At 52.6% G+C, this 13,623-nt stretch overlaps 1 protein-coding gene across 6 annotated transcripts in view; it reads left to right on the forward strand.

Moving 5' to 3' along the window:
* Window positions 1-39: 39 nt before the first annotated feature.
* Window positions 40-13,623, forward strand: part of MAU2 (MAU2 sister chromatid cohesion factor) — a gene marked incomplete at its 5' end in the record, with an annotated part of 28,353 nt that continues 14,769 nt past the window's right edge. For all 6 annotated transcript variants that reach the window (XR_013995052.1, XR_013995053.1, XM_081075636.1 and 3 more), the window contains 6 exons: window positions 40-315; window positions 8,608-8,625; window positions 9,011-9,076; window positions 9,723-9,818; window positions 11,258-11,352; window positions 13,402-13,429. Coding sequence is in view for 4 of the 6 variants with exons in the window: in XM_081075636.1 (XP_080931762.1) it covers window positions 40-315; window positions 8,608-8,625; window positions 9,011-9,076; window positions 9,723-9,818; window positions 11,258-11,352; window positions 13,402-13,429 (579 nt within the window). The remainder of the gene's footprint in view (window positions 316-8,607; window positions 8,626-9,010; window positions 9,077-9,722; window positions 9,819-11,257; window positions 11,353-13,401; window positions 13,430-13,623) is intronic.

A 13,623-nucleotide genomic window follows, 5' to 3' on the forward strand; every position in this document is an offset into this window, starting at 1 on the left:
GCCTCCCTGTGGCTACGGCTTGTTGTTGTGGAGGCCAAAATGGCGGCCCAGGCGGCGGCAGCGGCCCAGGCGGCGGCGGCCCAGGCGGCGCAGGCCGAGGCGGCGGAGTCGTGGTACTTGGCGCTTCTGGGCTTCGCCGAGCACTTCCGCACGTCCAGCCCGCCCAAGATCCGCCTGTGCGTGCACTGCCTGCAGGCCGTGTTCCCTTTCAAGCCGCCGCAGCGCATCGAGGCCCGCACGCACCTGCAGCTCGGCTCCGTGCTCTACCACCACACCAAGAACAGCGAGCAGGCGCGCAGCCACCTGGAGAAGGCGGTGAGCCGCGGGCCGGGCCGCGAGAGAGGAGGAGGCGCGGGCTCCCTGCGGAGCCTGGGCTGACGGGCCGCGACCCCGACGGGCGAGGTCCACCTGGGCCGCTCCTCGGGTACCCCGGGTGCGGCTTCCGCGCGAGCGTCAGGACCCCAAAGCCGCCGGCTTCTCAGGGGACCCCAGGGCCTCGCCCCTTACGTCATTTAATGTCTCTGGTGACAGACAGGGTCCAGAACCTCGCTCTTCTGAGGAGCAACAGGGTCCCCCCAATTCTTCAGGTTTTCAGGCGATGACCAGTTTGGCTCATGTGGGGACGTTCCCACATCGGCCCGTGGGTCTTGCCGCTTCCAGCTTCTCAGGGCGCAGCCCCAGGAGGATCAGCCTGAACGCTCCCTCCTGAAGTGGCTCGGGATAGGGGAGGGCCGACGTGACAGCCCAAGCATCCCTTGGGAATCTGAAGTCGGGTCTCAGGAAACCTAGGGAAGCATCCCCTCCCTCGGCTGGGAAGTCTGAGAAGTGTCTGGAGGGTATTGTCCCCCCATCAGAGATGAGGGGAGTGACAAGTGGGAGGCAGAGGCCCAGAGCCAGGGTCGGTCCTAAGGAGGCGGGACACAGGGAGGGCTGGATTCCGGGACCGGTGGCTCCGTGGGCAGGGAGGGGATCTCGCCGCAGCTCCTGCTTTCTCTGTATCCACCCGTGACTTCTTTCCCTTCCACCATCCACTTGTCCATCCCCTTCAGAAGGCAGGTCTCCCTTCCACCTCCCCACCCCATCTTGACTCGGGAGATCTTGGTGCTTCAAAAAATGTGGGAATGTGGCTGTCATGCTGCCCATTTTGGCTGTGGAGTTGTTTCTTTTTACAGCAACACTGAGTAATATCAGAGTGTGTCTCCATTTACCATTTGCTTTTTTATTCTGCTTAAAGAAAAGACTTCTTGACTAGAATCAACTTAGATTTAAAAAATGTATTGATCTAAAGGAAATCTGAACCCACCTGGCCCTGGTAACAAATTGCTTTCCGGAGGACACCAGGTCTTCATTTTTTAGACGGTAAAGAGTTGGAAGGGGACTTTAATCCTTGCTTAATCAGCTTCCTTGTTTCAGGAGCGAGGCATTACGGGCCCAGAGAGGTAAAGCGATTTGCTCAAAGCAACACAGCAAGTTATTAACAAAACTGGGTTCAAACCTAGGCTCAAGATCCCCAAGTTCTTTGCCAGAAAATTAAGTTATTACTGTTTTTGTGAAGTTTCATTTCTTCATTCATTCCACAAAGAGTTATTCAGCTCACACCAGATGCCAAGCCCTATTCTAGATGCTGGGAATCAGCAATGACTAAAACAGTCCCTGCCTGTATAAGCTTATTTTTTAGTGAGGAAGGCAAATCATGAATATGTAGGAAGAGGTTAGGCAGTGATAGAGGAACCATGAAAAATAGGGACCAGGGAGAAGAGATGGAGTTGATGGGGAGTTCTTTTTGGCAGAGGTAGTGAGGGAGTTTCTATTTGTGAGAGTGACATTTGAGCAGAGCCCTACATGGGGTGAAGGAAGTGAGACTGGAGACTCGCTCAGGTTGGCAGGTGGATCCCAAGGACTGCAGGAGCTGTCAGTTATCCGTGACCGGCTTGTCTCAGGCGGTGGTGGGGCTGAGAGCAAATGAAGCACAAGGCTTCCTTGGGCATGGGGTGCCGTAGGCTGTGACTCCCAGGGCCGGAAGCCCAGTGCCTTCAGTAGATGCCCCTGTCCTGAAGTTCTCCCCTCTCTAGATAAACAATGAATCCTGCCACCTCCCTTCCATTGTCTCCAGAGTCGTTTCTAACAACGGTTCCTAGTCACTATGTATCGTTCCATTTTGCCCAGTAAGCGCTGTGCTGTCGAGGCCCATGCCGCAGATCACTTCCTTGCTTGCTCACAGCCATGCCTCAGATCACTTCCTTGTAGCCACTTGGCTTTTGGACCCCTAATTTTAAACGCTTGTCCTTTTGAATTGCTTTCCCTTGTTTTTACAGAACTCTGGATCTCGTGGGGTCTTCCACAGGCCACAGGGTTCTCTCTGTAGCTCACGCTGATGTCACACCTGCAGATCCCTTTTCACTTGGTTACATCCCTAGCTAGGAATTTGTTCAGATTTCTCCACACACGCATGCTACCTGTAATCTTCGTTCTTTATTAATTGTGCGTTTTTCCCAAATCAGGCAACTGTGAACTTTTATTCTTTTCCTTCCCAGACTCACTTGATAAAGAATCATAAAATGTTCTCCTTTTAGAAGTGACTTGCTAGTAGTTTCTAGTCCTGAAGAGTAAATACCAGAGAGGTTCTAATTTCTTTGCAGGGAACCAACCCAGAGTAACAAAAAAATTTTTTTTAGAGAAGGCAAATAACTCTCAAGTATTTTGTGATGATTTTCTCCTTGATCATTCCTCCTACTGTTCTTTTCTGAACTGATTTCTCTGACTTGTAAGTGCTATGGATAAACTTTTAACTGGCCCTTAAACTTACTACTACGTTCAGCTTCCCTGTTATTCTCATTGTCTTTTGCTTTGTGTCTGAGAGATGCTAACCTCCTTGGTAATCACATATTTTTTATATAAGGCTAGATTATTTACCCCTCTATCTGCTTAATGTCAGTTTCTCACTGCCTCCTCAACTGCATTTGTAAGATTCCTAGAAGGAATACATAATATACTTGCCCGTCTGCTTCATTCATTCTTAAAGATGATTCTGAGAGAATCGTCTGTTAAGTACTCCTGTGGAGGGTATGTTTCCTTTCCCTCGGCGGCGGCTTTATTGAGGACAAAGCCATTGGTCTCAATGGGACCTGCCTCTGCAGACCCTCGGGGTCCCTGCTGGCTGTCTCATCCCCATGACAGGACACTTGATCTGAGAGCCTTCCTTCTTTGATTATGGTTTTGGCAGTGATGTCGGTGGTGTTGGTATTCTTGGCTGCTTTGAGACTCCTTGAGGAAATAGTTTGTGATTGTAAAGGATGTCGCTTTACTCAGAAATCTTTTGGCTAGAGAATTTGTGAAGCTGTTTCTGCAGTATCTGTCAGATTGTCTTCCTTTCCATTTCATTTTTCTTTCCTTTTGCTGCACATCTATTCCTTTGTGAATTTTTAGTCTTTGTTTTTATTTTCACTGTCTTTCAAGCAGACAGTTCCATTTCAGGATTTTGCACATTCCCCTTTAACTTTCTTATTTTTGATCCCATTTCTCTTTATCCCATTCTTCAAGATCACGAATGTGGCATGCCCCATCGTCTAGGACATCCTGGAGCAGAACCTTGTGCAGAAGCTGCATTTGCAGACCTTGGTGTTAAGCATTTTCATGGAAAAGTGATCTGTGCTTCCTCATCGTTTTCTTTCCAGTTTCCTCCCTCTTACTCTCTTGAGTCTCTGGCTTCAGGATGTGGAATCTGTTCAGGAACCACCACTTCATGGGTTCACCAACTTGTCTCCTCTCCAACCCCCGATTTTTCTGGTCCCTGCCTGGGAATTACCATAGTATTGTTGGCACCTTCCCGTGCCAGGCCACACATTCGTGCTTCTCATTGTCTCACTGGATCCTCAGCAAACCCACAAGGTGGGGACTACTTCCAACTTGCTGATGACACGCTGAAAGGGGGACGCTTGTAGCCATGGTCACACAGCAGAAGGAGGCGATCTTTTTAAAAAGTGACTTTGGTTTCAAGGAACAAAGAAGCCTTAAAATGCTCTTAGTACTGGACTGAATCCTCTAAGCATGAGAAGTGTGCTAATCGATGCCCTTCCACCCTGCAGGGTAACTGCAGTGACCCTTGCTTTCCTTGAGAACCCCAAAGCGACCCCAGGAACTTCTGGTAGGTTGTTCACAGCCTTTCCTGCACCTGCGGGCCTCCAGGCAGCACAGGGGCTCTCCTTTGGCTGCTTTGCCAGCATAAAGAAGGAAACAAAGCTATTTTGTAATGTGTTTTTGTAAAGTAAAGCATACTGGGGGATGATGTAGCAACTTTGAGTAAGGTAGCAACTGTGGTACTCTATTTGTGAGATGGAGCTATTTCCTGAAGTCTGTAATATTCTCCCCCCCCCCCATTTAAGCCGTTGTTCTCTATCGTAGTTGTGGGTAGTTGTGGAGGACGTAGCTCCCTGGCCCGTGTTGGTATTATGAGCATTGCGCTTCATCCAGCTGAGGCAGCCGGCTGCTCACACTGGCTGCTGGCCACTCACTCTGGTGGCCAGGCGCTCATGGCAGCCCATGGCAGCCCAGCCACAGGTCGAAACATTGTTCACAATCTTAGCTGTACAGGGCAGCAGCTCACTGGCCCAGGTAGGAATTGAACCGGTGACCTGGGCGTTAGGAGCACGCACTCCAACCACCTGAGCCACCGGCCGCCCCTATATATTTCTGATTTGTGATTTTATGTTGTAAGCGTTAAAAAGTTACAAAAACAAATTCATTTGATTGGTGTCTGATTGACAATCCTAGGTAAGTGACTGGATTGCCCTGACATGGGGCCAGTTCTTGTGGCTTCCAGCTTTGGGAGTGGGTCATCGTGGGGGATGCCTCAAAGTGTCACCAGTGCTGATGCCTGGACACAAAGCAGTGACATTTGAGGACAGGGAGCTGTCTGGTGCCATTTAGGAGTAAGGTCTTTGTGTTTGGAAGGCGTATGCCTCAGTTCTGTGGCCATGTGCACATAAGGAAGCTCGCATTTCCTGGTGTTGCTAGATGAAGTCCCTGTTCGTGAGACAAATGTTTCCCAAGCACCTTCTGTGTGTCAGCCCATTCCAGGCACTGGGGACGTGTAATGACGAGCAGGTAAAGAAGGAGAAGGAGCATACTAGAGGGGTTAATTGATTATTTGTTTAGCAATATCTAAATCAATTTATTTAGCAATCTTTATTTACTCAATCCAGTTAGCAGTATACAATAGTAAAAGTCAAAGGCAATTAATAGACTGCACTAATGTCAGAAAATAAAGGTGGTTAAGACTAAACTGTATACATCGATAACAATGTCACCTCAAAGGAGTATACATACATAGAAGTTGAAGAGATCCCAATATATGTTTACTGTTGATCAAAAATCACTTGGCTAAATACACAAAGAACTGTATACGTTAACTGTAACTTACAATAACTGTAACATCAGCAAGGAGTATCCAAAAGCAGTTGTAAGCTCTATAGGATAGTAACTATTACAGTAGATGCCAAAAGCTCGCCAAACTAGGGGAGAACAACACCGGAAAAGTCATAAATCAGAACCTTGCCAGGTCTGTAGCTGAGAGAAACTCAGGCGTCTCCCACCCCGCTGCTTGCTAGTTCCCAAAAATGTTGTTGTTGTGGTCTTTGTTGTTGTTAGAAGTCAAGGCGTCTTCTGATGCTGTAAGCTGCAAGCTGCAGATAAGTTTTCAAGGTGTTAACAATCTGAAGACTGTTGCTGCTGTTGTTGTTGTTAGAAGTTAGGACGTCTTCTGATGTTGTCAGCTGCAAGCTGCAGATAAGTATTCTAGATGCTAGCAAGTTCTCAAGAAGGCTAACCGTGGGGAACAACACTGGAGAGGCGGGGAACCAGCTCAACAGGTTAGCGGCTGGGAGTCAGGACATCCCCTTGTGTCGTAAGCCGCATGTTGCTGGAAGTCTTCAAAAGGTTAGAATGATGAGAAATCAATGACAAATGACCAAATGATGAAACAATAATTAATAACACTGCCAACTGAGGTCTGTCTTCTGTGTTTTCTCCGATATACCTTGGAGCCAAGTTTCTTGTTCGTGCCTCCCCCTCCGGGAATGGCCAGTTCCGGGAGGGTCCGGCAGTCAATGATAAAAAAAGGAAATATATTGCTTATCCGGCCGAAGGGCCAATTCATCCGGATAAGCAATATCTACTGTTCTTGCTTGGGACCCTCAGCCCAAGGCCTTCCAAAGCCTGACCACGTGCCTGTCATGTCGCCCGGATATAACTTGGCTACTTCTTTGCTTCATCTCCTGATGTGGGTGAAACAGACAGAACAAGGAGGGAATTCTCTCAACCCCTGATCAAGAATTTCTTTAACCCTAAGCTAGCTAACCGTCACCTCACAGCACAGACAGAAAAGCGACCTCATCTCGTGTCTCCCCTGTTCAGGAGAATGAGACCAAAGGGGGAATTGACTCAACCCCTGATCACAGCACAGAAATCACCTCACATGCAGGAACAGATAAAGGCTGATAGACAAAAGCTCCCATCAACCAATGAAGGCAAATTTTCTTCAACATCCACCCTACAGAACGCATCGTGGGGCTTCATCTAATGTCCCCCGTGTGTGTTTAAAGTGGGGGCCTCAGCACATGCACGAAACAGTGGAGGAAGGTTGTGGCCTTTGAATGGTCGCTGGAGGCCACTAGGATCCAGCTCTTCCGTCCCCATTGCCAACCGCATCCTCTTGTGTGTGTCCGCCTTTTCTTTGTTCACCCTGTCCTCTTGCTGGAGAGCTCCCCTCCAGCCTTGCCCCAGGTACGTTTTGCCTGCGGAGATTGAGTGGCAGAACCTCACAATATCGGTTGGGCCAGATCTTAGCATGTCCCTAGCCCAACTCTTCAGTCACACAGTTTCTTCCATGTTATCCTGTATTTCCTCCCAGTTGGTGGCCTTCGGGAACTTCTCTTGCTGGACTGCCCTTCCCTGTGGGGAGGAACGGCTCCTGCAGAAAGCAAGCGCCAGCTTTTGTGATTATCAACTTCATGACATCACACACGTGTGGCTGGAGCTGGGCTGGTCTTCACTGTCCCTGTAGACAGCCTCCAGCTGTGGAGCCCCACCTCTGGCCCTGCCCTCTGAGCCCCTGAGCCCGACTGAGCCTGCTGCAGAGGGGCTTTGGGAGGGGGCACATTGGCTGGCTACAGAGTGCCTTTGGCGTGGACTTATGTGCATGTGTGTGAGTCAGGAGCCCAGTGGCACTTAGCACTTGTGCTCTCCCTCTCTCACTGGCTCCCTCTCCCGTCTCCCCCTCCCTATCCTCCTTCCCCGGCCCCCTCAGGCAGCTGGTGTAGGAGGCAGCTCTAAGTCTTTCCCCGCCTCTTTGGTGACTGCCTTGTCCACCACTCACTCTTGCCCCCCAGGCCTCTCTAGCTCCAAGGATGCCCCCCAGGTTTCAGTGGCCCCTCTCCCTGCCCTCCTTCCCAGCCCGCAGCCCGTGGAGCCTCCAGCCTCTGGCTCCCCCCCCCCCCCCCCCCGTCTCCCCTCCTCCTCTCTTTGAATTCTTTTTGCTGCATCTAGGGTGCTCTTAAAATCAGATCTCATTGGGTGCTTTTGTTTCATGCCTCTGATTAGGTCAGTCTCCATGGGGGACCTTGAAGCATTGCAGTCTGCAGTCACTACTGCCCCTGAGTGGCACAGACACCCCTTCCTGTCTCATCTCCCCGGTCTTCTGCCCTTTCCCAGGCTCTTCTCTGCCTGGAGCACCTCTTACTCCCCCTTTGAGTAGGAGCGCAGGGCACCCACTCTTAGCAGGCTCAGCCCCAGACGTCCCCAGCCTCATGCTGATCTCCCACAGAGATGGCAAGTCAGGGTTTTCAGATCTGCCTTCCAACAGCCACCAAGACGAGAATGTCTGGGGGACAAGTGGGTCAGCAGAAACAGTGTCAGGTGAATGCTTGAGTCCTGGAAGTTCTGACAGACTGGTCAGTGTGGTTGGTGCAATGGATTGGCCCCGGAGCTCACTGCCTCCTGTCACAACGTGGAACTCCATGGCACAGCCGTCCACAAGTGGGGGAGTGTGTCACTGTCTGAAGCACGTCCCGCAGGTGTGCCAGCAGGGGGAGGGGGAGCTCAGGTCTTAGAATGGTCCCCACGCTCCCGGCCAGGCAATGCCCACACCGGTTCTTCCGGAGTCCTCCTACCTCCCCTCAGGCTCACTTGGCTCATTTCCAAGCAGCTTTTAAATGCTACTTCTCCAGAAAGGACGGATACCCCAAACCCACTTTCCAGTTGTAATTGATTTCCTCGTGGCATGATTTGCTGTGGGAGGGGCCCCTCTTCAATCCTTCCCCCTTCCGAAGCATTGCGGCCCTAGTGGGAGGGGCTCTAACTCTGATTCAGGAGCCGAGCGGAACCAACCAACCGGAAGCCCCTGTCAATAGGGAAGCAAGTGCTCATCCCCTCTTCCTCAGGTGTGCTCTGGTGGCTGGATTAGAGGTAAAATGAGCCCACAGGCCACCTACCTGCTTAACTGAACACCTGCAGTCTTTGTGACAGGACAACCTGTGTAAACCCTAAAATGGAGCCAGTGAGCACGTGCCAAGCATTTGGCTGAGAATTAATCCTTTTCTCTTTCTCTTTCAGTGGTTGATATCACAGCAAGTATCCTTTTTCCTGGTACCATTCCCTTTAAGAAATACTCCATTGAAATAAAAAGACTGTGTTACAAAGTTGAACCTCTGCTATGATGCACTGGGTGGGTTTAGGCCTTGCCCCACTGACCACTTGGAGAATCCTGCTCGGCTGAGGCTGCCCCTTCAGACCAGGGGCTCCCTTGGTGCCATGCTCCTGTTGGTGCTCCAGCATCGAGCTCCATACCTGGCCCGCAGCAAGCTCAGGGATTTCGGGGGAATATGTGAACTTGGGGTTTCAGAGCAGGTGGGATGCGCCTGACTGGCGAGCCTCTGCAGCGTGAGAACCCCATTCTTTATTCCTTTTCAACTGACCTTTTTGTGGCATCTGTACTTCCTTAACCGGATGTCACTAGATCCCACAGTTTGAAGATGTTAAATTTGAAGCAGCCAGTCTTTTGTCTGAATTATACTGTCAAGAGGTAAGAACCTATGAAGGTTTCTGAGCACCAAGTTCCTGTCTTGCTAGTGAAGGCACGATGGTGAATGGGTGTTCTCACGAGTGGACTCCCTTCCGGCTTTTAACATTTCCTGCTTCTTTCCTACCTCCCTCACCCTGGCATGGCATGGTCGTGGGTGGTCACCTGCTCAGAAGGGCCAGCAGAATCTTTTTCTAATACTTTCCTGGAAAACAGCCTTATTCCTAGGCGAAAGAAGATTAGTTCCGGAACCAGGCCCTATATTGATAGTTTATCTTTGTCATCTGGTTCCTGATCTCAAGTGTGGCTGAAAATCGCCCTTCCTCACTTTGAGCAGCTGCGTGTGCGGCTCCCTGGGCGGCAGGGAGTGTGTCCTTCACAGCCCTGGCCCGTCCCTCTTGGTGCAGAATAAGAAAAATGGCAGTTGTCATCCAACGTAACTGTTCAAGATTTTAAACTAACGCTCCTTTCAGAATGGGTTATTTTAAGAGCAATGTAAAAACTTCCCAGCCAGTGAGTCCAATAAAATATCTTTTCTTCTCTGAATAAAAGTAAATCAGCCACCCACGCGTCCTTTGGTGGGCGTGAAGGAATGCAGCCTGCCTGCCGGCTTGTCTCTTTTCCTCCCCAAACCTGACTTTCCTTTCAGAATTCTGTCGATGCAGCAAAGCCCCTGCTGCGGAAAGCAATCCAAATCTCCCAGCAGACCCCGTACTGGCACTGTCGCCTGCTCTTCCAGCTAGCGGTGAGTACCGTGGGGGGGCGGGGGAGCCGTGACCTTGGGGCACGCCCTCCGGGGTACCCGTAAAGGCAGACTGCAGGATACACAGGCCCTGCTGAGGCTGCCGCAGCAAGTGGCTAGAGGCACAGGGACGGTTCTGTAGCCTGCTCATAAGTCCCCTGCAGCCTCTGTCCTCTACACTGTCGCTAGCTTGGCCTCGCACTCAGCGTCAGGGTGATTGGTGGGAGTGCCCGTCTCCTGGGGGGCCGACTCGGAGCGTGTCATTGCATTCCTGTCCCTCCTACTGCTCCCTTTGGCCTGTGTTCATTTAAATGTGGGAAGCATTTCTTGCCAGAAGCCCACTATGTTTTTTAAGAGCCGCACTGGGATTCCAAGGGGCTGTCTGTTGGGCACTGAATGCCTGAGTCAAGCCCTTGCAGGGCTGCTGGGGCGCAGCCTTACCTGGGCTCCACGTGGTCCCCCCGCCCCAATCTCCCTTCAGTTCCCTAGATGTAGCTAGTGTCCTGGTCCCAGCGCTCTGAAATGCTCAGGTATGGACCTTCCTGGTGGTAGCGATTGGGCCTGAAGGCTTGGGGTGTAACTCCTGCACCACCGTGAGGGGTACCTCTTCTGTCCTGGGTGCATCTCCCCCTTACTGTCGGCCTCCAGCTTCTCCTGTCCCTGACCCAGCCGGCCCTCCACACCACCTCTAGCCCACCCTCCCTGACAAAGTTTCATCACCTGCCTGTGCATGCAGGGTGTGGGCCCTCGGCTACCACTCCCTGCCCTCTGCAGGAGCCCCTCATCCCAGGAGGCTGCGGCTCTCAGGGTCCCTAGTGGGAAGAGCTCACCCAGCCGGCGCTTCCGTGTCCTTCCTCCTGGCTTGCTGCTGCCCCACACAGCACTGTCTCCTTAAATTCCTCCACGCATGCTTTGTCCGTTGGCAGATAGGAGTCGGGTCAGGCAGTGAGGCACACGCCTCAGGTCACAGAGTTGGAGGGTGCTGCGTGGTCCTGGGAGCGCAGGCGCGAGCGAGGCCCCACTGGTGTCGCTTCCTCTGAGCCCGTTAAGACTTCTGGGTTTGAAACTCCCGCAGACACTTTCCCCTGAAGGAGTCCCTCCTTGTTTGGGGCCCGTCTGGCTTCCCCCAGTGACTGGCCTCTGAGGGCGTCCTGCAAAGCACACAGACACGCTCGTGCAGCCCTGGGCGTCGATGCCTGTGAGTGTTAACTGCTGGCTCTGCGCACCGTTAAGCTTAGAGGATGTACGTGAGGCCGAGCAGGTCTGTACCCAAAGCAGCTAACGATGTCATGGTTTGGTTAATTGAGCTCACAACTGACACTGAGGCAGTTTTGATGGGTGAGGAGGTTGAGTTTCACTCACCAACAGAGCACTGAGGTCAGGTGCTGGGTACTGTAAGCAAGCAGTTTGGAAGCGAGGTCATTGCTCTCCCTCCTTTTCAGCAACTGCACACCCTTGAGAAGGACCTGGTGTCGGCCTGTGACCTGCTGGGCGTGGGAGCCGAGTACGCCCGCGTGGTGGGATCCGAGTACACACGGTAGGCACCCTCTTCCCACACGCTGTCTTACTTGGAAAGAGCTCAGCCCTCTTGATCCTGGACAACAAATAAGAGTTGGCATTGCAGCGTGAAATAGTGTCACCGCACACCTAGTAAGAGAAGCACAAATTCAAGCAGCACCAGATGCCTTTTCCCCATGGATTCTGGAAGTGGGAGAGTTGCCTGTGAGGGTGAGGGGCAGGCGGCATTCTCAGCACGATTGGCACCTGCACTGTCTGGTATCTCCTGAAATAAAAAGTGTTCATAGGATTCGCTGGGCTGATCCCGTTTGTGGCGCGGATGCAGGGATGGTGCCTGCGAAAGGCGTGTGCGGCCTGCTTCGCAGCACCTCAGGCAACTCCAGTGCCGCTCACCGCGTGCCAAGGAACTTGAAATGCGCGACAGCAGACAGAGGCAGGCGTTTGTGTAAAAGAAGGCACATAGGTTCATGCTGTGCACAAAACTGCTTAGACCGTCTGTCGATTCATGCCCTGAGTTGGGGGGGAGGGGTTAGAGGCCATAAGCGCCTCACTGTGCACTCTCTGTGAAGGCCTCTCGTCTGTCTCTTTTTCCCGTCAAAGAAAAGGCAACAGTGCTTTTATTCTGTTGTGTGTGTTGGGGTTCTGGAAAGTTCTGTTTCACAGAGCTGAGCTTATCCCATGGAGTTGCTGGGGCAGAACGGTCCCCAACTCCATTCTCTGAGCTCTAGACTTACAAGTGCCCATGTGGGGCCACACGGCTTTCCACGGGCTGTCCTCCTCCCTTGGTCACCCTGCCCTGAGGTGGTAGTTGTCCCACAATCTGGCCTCCCATTCCTTGTCCTTCCTGGCCCGCTCATGCCGCAGCCGTCACTGGGTCCATGGTGACACGTCTTGCAGGGCCCAGGCGTGGCTGCACACTGCAAGTTCACTCAAGTGTGGCCCTAGATAGGCTGCTGTGCCACCACGGGCAGGTTCTCGGTGGGCTCCCCCAGGGCACAGGGCCTGCAGGTCTCCTGGCCCAGACCCTCCAACATCGATGTAGGGCCTCCAAGCAAGTGCTTCCTGTGTGACAACGTGGGAACCTGGATCTGAAGATCCAAACCTGAGGATTCAGTGGTTGCGCAGCGAGCACGTAAACCTAGTGTGTCCACACCATGAGGTCACAACGGGGAATGGTGTGGTGGCCTAGAGCACAAGTCTCGCGAGCGGTGTGACTGACCTCCCCACCTCAGTCTCCTCGTTCTCTAAAACGGGCAGGACGGTGCCCACTTGATGGGGTGTCGGCCGCCGCACACGGGCTCTGCCAAGGCTGGCAGGACAGACACTGAGATGCTGAACACACTGAGCTGGGGTCTGTGGGCCCTGCATGACCACAGCTGTTCCTAAAGGCAGCGGCTGCCTCCCCTGCTTCCTCCCGCATTGTTTTAGCTGTTTCCTAAACTTTTTAACATGCCCATTGTATGACATTTGTCGATGATGACAGCAGCGCCCACGCATTTAGAAAGTGCAGAAAGGTTTAAGAGAGACGATGGAAATCTGGCCTTGCTGCCTGCCGCAGGGGGTGCGGCTGGGGCTCTCCCAGATTTCACCCGCTACGTGCTCAGGAGAAGCTGAGGGGGCTCAGCTAGCCACAGGCGAGGAAAGGGAGGCACCGAGGGGCCACTGTGAGGCACGGGTTTGGGTTCAGATTCCCAATCCTGCGCACTCGCCCGCCCTCCCACCCTGTGCTGTCCACCAATGAAGCACCCTGACCTGTGTCAGCGAGGGTGAGGTGATGGCAGACTTGCCATCCTAAACCCTGCCCCTCTGTGCTTTCAGAGCACCCATCTGTGCCTTCTGGGCTTTTGAGCCAAATGAGTGTCTAAGTTAGGCCAAAAAAGTAAAGAAAGTCAGCTAGGACAAAGAACAGTCTCATAAATAAAACCAGCATCATCGGGGGCCACTGGGAGCTGCTGTCATCTGCTTAACCATTCCTAGCAGTGGCTTGTTAGGCTCTGTGAATGTTCAGGTGGCACAGTCATTCCAGGAGGCACCTGGGCCTCACAGACTGACCCTCTCTCTCTTCCAGGGCGCTGTTCCTGCTCAGCAAAGGGATGGTAAGTTGAGGCTGAACAGGGCGGGGCTGGTGTGGCACCACTCACTGCGGTGCAGCCCTTTGGGCACCCGGACCCTTAAGCACAGGAGGCAGCCACAAGAGTGAGGGCCCTGCGCCCCGGCTGGGTTCGGGGGTGGGACTCGGATTCGAGGCTGTGGGGCTTGTGCCAAGGAAGGAGCAGCCTGGACCCGAGTT

Source organism: Rhinolophus hipposideros, assembly GCF_964194185.1.
Source record: "Rhinolophus hipposideros genome assembly, chromosome: 16".
In the NCBI taxonomy this organism is placed as follows: Eukaryota; Metazoa; Chordata; class Mammalia; order Chiroptera; family Rhinolophidae; genus Rhinolophus; species Rhinolophus hipposideros.